The 4,709-nt window shown below is 44.4% G+C and overlaps 1 protein-coding gene across 2 annotated transcripts in view; it reads left to right on the forward strand.

Annotated features, from left to right (window-relative positions):
- LOC132977210 (E3 ubiquitin-protein ligase RNF123) overlaps positions 1–4,221 on the forward strand; it is a 28,143-nt gene extending 23,922 nt beyond the window's left edge. For both annotated transcript variants that reach the window (XM_061041675.1, XM_061041674.1), the window contains exons 13-19: positions 78–203; positions 339–431; positions 947–1,020; positions 2,332–2,449; positions 2,545–2,644; positions 2,735–2,796; positions 3,961–4,221. In XM_061041675.1, coding sequence (XP_060897658.1) covers positions 78–203; positions 339–431; positions 947–1,020; positions 2,332–2,449; positions 2,545–2,644; positions 2,735–2,796; positions 3,961–4,134 — 747 coding nt within the window. In that variant the 3' untranslated portion in view covers positions 4,135–4,221. The remainder of the gene's footprint in view (positions 1–77; positions 204–338; positions 432–946; positions 1,021–2,331; positions 2,450–2,544; positions 2,645–2,734; positions 2,797–3,960) is intronic.
- Positions 4,222–4,709: the final 488 nt, after the last annotated feature.

Raw genomic sequence — 4,709 nt, forward strand, 5'->3', positions numbered from 1 at the left:
TGTGTGTGTGTGTGTGTGTGTGTGTGTGTGTGTGTGTGTGTGTGTGTGTGTGTGTGTGTGTGTGTGTGTGTGTGTAGTGTAAGGTGTACCTGGTGGAGGACGTGCTGATGAACTTCTTGTTGGGGATTCTGGAGGGAGGAGGTTCAGTGGACGAACACCCGCTCATACAGCAGCTGCTCGATCTCTTCTGGCTGCTAATGGAGGTCAGACACACACACACACACACACACACACACACACACACACACACACACACACACACACACACACACACACACACACACACACACACACACACACACACTTAACTCTGTGTGTGTGTGTGTGTGTGTGTGCAGGACTATGAGGTGAGTGAGTGTCTGAAGCAGCTGATGATGTCCCTCCTGCGGGCTTATCGATTCTCCCCGATCATCCCCGACCTCGGCTTCCAGGTAAGACTCTCCACTTTAACATGAGGGGTTCAAGTAACTTTGACCTGATGATGTCATTTTAAAAACACCTGAAAGGGAAACCAATCCCCAGAACTCCCCCTGAAGCGCATCAACCCTAGACACACACACACACACACACACACACACACACACACACACACACACACACACACACACACACACACACACACAGCGATGACAATGAGTGGAGGACTTCTGAGTCCAGAGCCGGATCAGTTTGAGCCGTTTGCTCAGAGTGTACAGCTGGAGCCGAACGCACAGACAGCGAGACTAATGACTGATGAACGGGCAGAGAAAGCTTCATGTTTGGGAGGCTTCTGGTGACTTTGTCCTGTTAGTTTAACATTTACTCCTCACGCTGAATTTTTATTAAGTGCAGAACAAAACAAAAAAAAAACACCAACCGGTCCTCTTCATGTCTTTATTCTTTAGAATGAATGAAAATGAATTCATAAGAAACTGTAACTGTGTGTGTGTGTGTGTGTGTGTTTCAGATCCACTACCTGCGTCTGACCACGGCCATCCTGCACCACGAGAAGTCCAGGAAGTACCTGCTCAACAACGTCTTATATCCTCCTCTTAATGCTGCAGCCTGCTGGAGGAGAACTCCTGTTCAGTTAAACCTGTGGCGCTGCATGACCTCAGAGAAGGATGAACCATTTAGATAAAGAGTTAGAGCTCCATCAGGATCAGGATCAGAATCAGGATGAAGATCAGGATCAGAATCAGGATCAGGATCAGAATCAGAATCAGAATCAGAATCAGGATCAGGATCAGAATCAGAATCAGAATCAGGATCAGAATCAGAATCAGGATCAGGATCAGGATCAGAATCAGAATCAGGATCAGAATCAGGATCAGGATCAGGATCAGAATCAGAATCTGGGTTTATTACCAAGTACATTTACACATAAAGGAATTTGACTTGGTGTATTGGTGCTAAACAATTAACAAGGAAATAAAGCAGAACTAGAAACAACTTAAATAATACAGAAGAAGAAGATATTACAATATATAAGATAGAATTTAAACATTAAAATCTAAAAAACACAAAATGTAGAAAAGGTGTGATGTAGGAGCTGTGCAGTGGACTCTGAGAAAAACATCTTAGTGTGTGTAACTACTCACAGAGTGCATGTAAAGAAGATAAATGTAAAGTCCAGTGGGCGTTAATGTAACACTTAAAGAACAGTTTCAGCGTTCACATTACTCTGATGTTTTTCTGACTGTGGGGCTGATGATCGTGTCTCCATAGCAACGATTCTCCAGCAATACAATTGCACTATTTTCTTTGCACTAAATGTTACGTCCAGGTTCAAAAGAAAAAAAAAATCTCCCATCCCAGAAGAAAGATAATCAGTCGTGGTCATATCCGTGGTCATGGCTCTGTGAGAGAGGATCAAAGATGGCCGCCAGAGCTGTCGAGAGTGTACGCTAACAATAATGTGACTCATCTCAAACTCTCTTTGCAACACTGACATCACTAGTTACCGTCTTCTCCCTCACCATGACCACATTGTTCTATGCCTCCTCTTTTTCTTTTTTTTCTACTCCTGCTGCTTTTTGCTGACGGCCATGACGCCCTCAGCTGCACACAGTGAGCGCTAATGAAGCTGCTTGTTGACTCGTCTGTGATTCTCAGGTACCTTCATGGCAGTGTTCATCAGGTCGCTCCAATATCATGAGATCTGAGTCGCTGAGCGAGTCTGAAACAGATTCATAAGATTGTAGAACTCGTTCAGTCCGGAGGATTAAGGAAGAAGAGATCATCAGAAGAGAAGATGGTCGGATCAAAACGTTCTCAGAAGCATGAAATCCAGAGTTGATAGTTTTTAAACGATGTCAGTTCAGAGTGAAATGTTCCTTAACTGACGTTCACGTTCGATGTTCTGCGCTCAGTCGTGTTCTTTTACATCAAGACTCCTCTGAGGGTGAAGGAGGCGGGGCTAGAGGAGCTCATCCCGACCACCTGGTGGCCCACGCACTTCGACAAGGAGGTAAAACAAACTCACCTGTCAGAGATACTGATAGACTGATGGATCGTTTACCTCATGTTTGATCCATTGTTATTTTTGATTTTCTGCCCGCTCAGGGAAAAGACGAGCGGGAGCCTAAAGACGAGAGTGCAGACGAGCGGCTGAGGCGGCGAGCGTACGAGAGAGGCTGTCAGAGACTCAAGAAGAGGATTGAAGGTGAGACTTTATGTTTACCTAAACAGGTTGTTTTAACTTTGAGTTTAAAGCAGATCTATCATCAGCCTGATGATCTTGTGTCTCTCTCAGTTGTGGAGGAGTTGCAGGTCCAGATCCTGAAGCTGCTGCTCAATAACAAAGACAAAACGACGGTAAGCTGAGACTTTTATTTCAGATTTTATCACACTGTGGGTTTGAATCCCTTCTGGACAGAATGTCCTCCAATCAGTCTGTGACACTTTAGAGTTTGAGCCTCTTTGTGTGTCTCGGAGCAGAACCTGCAGAAAGGTGAGGATCAGGATCAGGATCAGAATCAGGATCAGGATCAGAATCAGGATCAAGATCAGGATCAGAATCAGAATCAGGATCAGAATCAGAATCAGGATCAGGATCAGAATCAGAATCAGGATCAGGATCAGAATCAGGATCAGAATCAGGATCAAGATCAGGATCAGAATCAGAATCTGGATCAAGATCAGGATCAGAATCAGAATCAGGATCAGGATCAGGATCAGAATCAGAATCAGGATCAGAATCTGGGTTTATTGTCAAGTACATTTACACATAAAGGAATTTGACTTGGTGTATTGCTGCTAAACAATTAACAAGGAAATAAAGCAGAACTAGAAACAACTTAAATAATACAGAAGAAGAAGATATTACAATATATAAAATAGAATTTAAACATTAAAATCTAAAAAACACAAAATGTAGAAAAGGTGTGATGTAGGAGCTGTGCAGTGGACTCTGAGAAAAACATCTTAGTGTGTGTAACTACTCACAGAGTGCATGTAAAGAAGATAAATGTAAAGTCCAGTGGGCGTTAATGTAACACTTAAAGAACAGTTTCAGCGTTCACATTACTCTGATGTTTTTCTGACTGTGGGGCTGATGAGAGTCTGGTGAGGATCTGTTGCTCGTGCGTGCGGCGCCGTGTATAAACTTGTCAGTTCAGTGTTGAGAGCAGACTCAGTGAAGATGGAGAGCGCTGATAGAAAAGACAATTAGCGTTCTGCAGTGCAGCGTGTCATTGTGCACGCTTGGCTACTGTTCTCCTGATTAAATGTTGAAACACTGAATCAACACCTCTGAGTTACTCTGCAGTGGTGACGGTTAATTAAAGCTCCTGATCCGAGCTGCAGCTCCACCACCTCGTGTCTGTGCTGCTGTCACAGACTTGATGTTTAATTAATGTTCGTCAGAGTCCAACATCACCTGGATCCTTTGTGCTCACATTGTGTGTGTGTTTAATCTGTGTGAAGCTGATTCAACACAAATCTGTATCTCTGATCAGTGTTTCTGTCTCTCTCTATCAGGGTGAAGCGTCCCGATACATCTTCCTGAATAAGTTCAGGAAGTTTCTGCAGGAAAACGCCAGCAACAGAGGGGTAAGAGGACACATCCTGCAGCTGCTGCTTCACAAAATCTGCTGTGCCAAACACCTTCATGTTCCCCCGGAGGAGACCAATGCAAACTTTCTTTTAACTTAGAAAGTTAATAATCAGAAATGAAATGCTCTTTGTCCACCTGGAATTTTCCATTTTGTTCCTAATGAGAAGGGAGACGCAGCAGACCAGCGTTCTTAAGTGTGTGTGTGTGTGTGTGTGTGTGTGTGTGTGTGTGTGTGTGTCTGTGTGTGTGTGTGTGTGTGTGTGTGTGTGTGTGTCTGTGTGTGTGTGTGTGTGTGTGTGTGTGTGTGTGTGTGTGTTTGTGTGTGTGTGTGTGTGTGTGTGAGTGTGTGTCTGTGTGTGTCTGTGTGTGTGTGTGTGTGTGTGTGTGTGTGTGTGTGTGTGTCTGTGTGTGTCTGTGTGTGTCTGTGTGTGTGTGTGTTTGTGTGTCTCTGTGTGTGTGTGTGTCTGTGTGTGTGTGTGTGTGTCTCTGTGTGTGTGTCTGTGTGTGTGTGTGTGTCTGTGTGTGTCTGTGTGTGTCTGTGTGTGTGTGTGTTTGTGTGTCTCTGTGTGTGTGTGTGTCTGTGTGTGTGTGTGTGTGTCTCTGTGTGTGTGTCTGTGTGTGTGTGTGTGTCTGTGTGTGTGTGTCTGTGTGTGTGTGTGTGTCTGTGTGTGTG

Source organism: Labrus mixtus, chromosome 7, assembly GCF_963584025.1.
Source record: "Labrus mixtus chromosome 7, fLabMix1.1, whole genome shotgun sequence".
Classification (NCBI taxonomy): domain Eukaryota; kingdom Metazoa; phylum Chordata; class Actinopteri; order Labriformes; family Labridae; genus Labrus; species Labrus mixtus.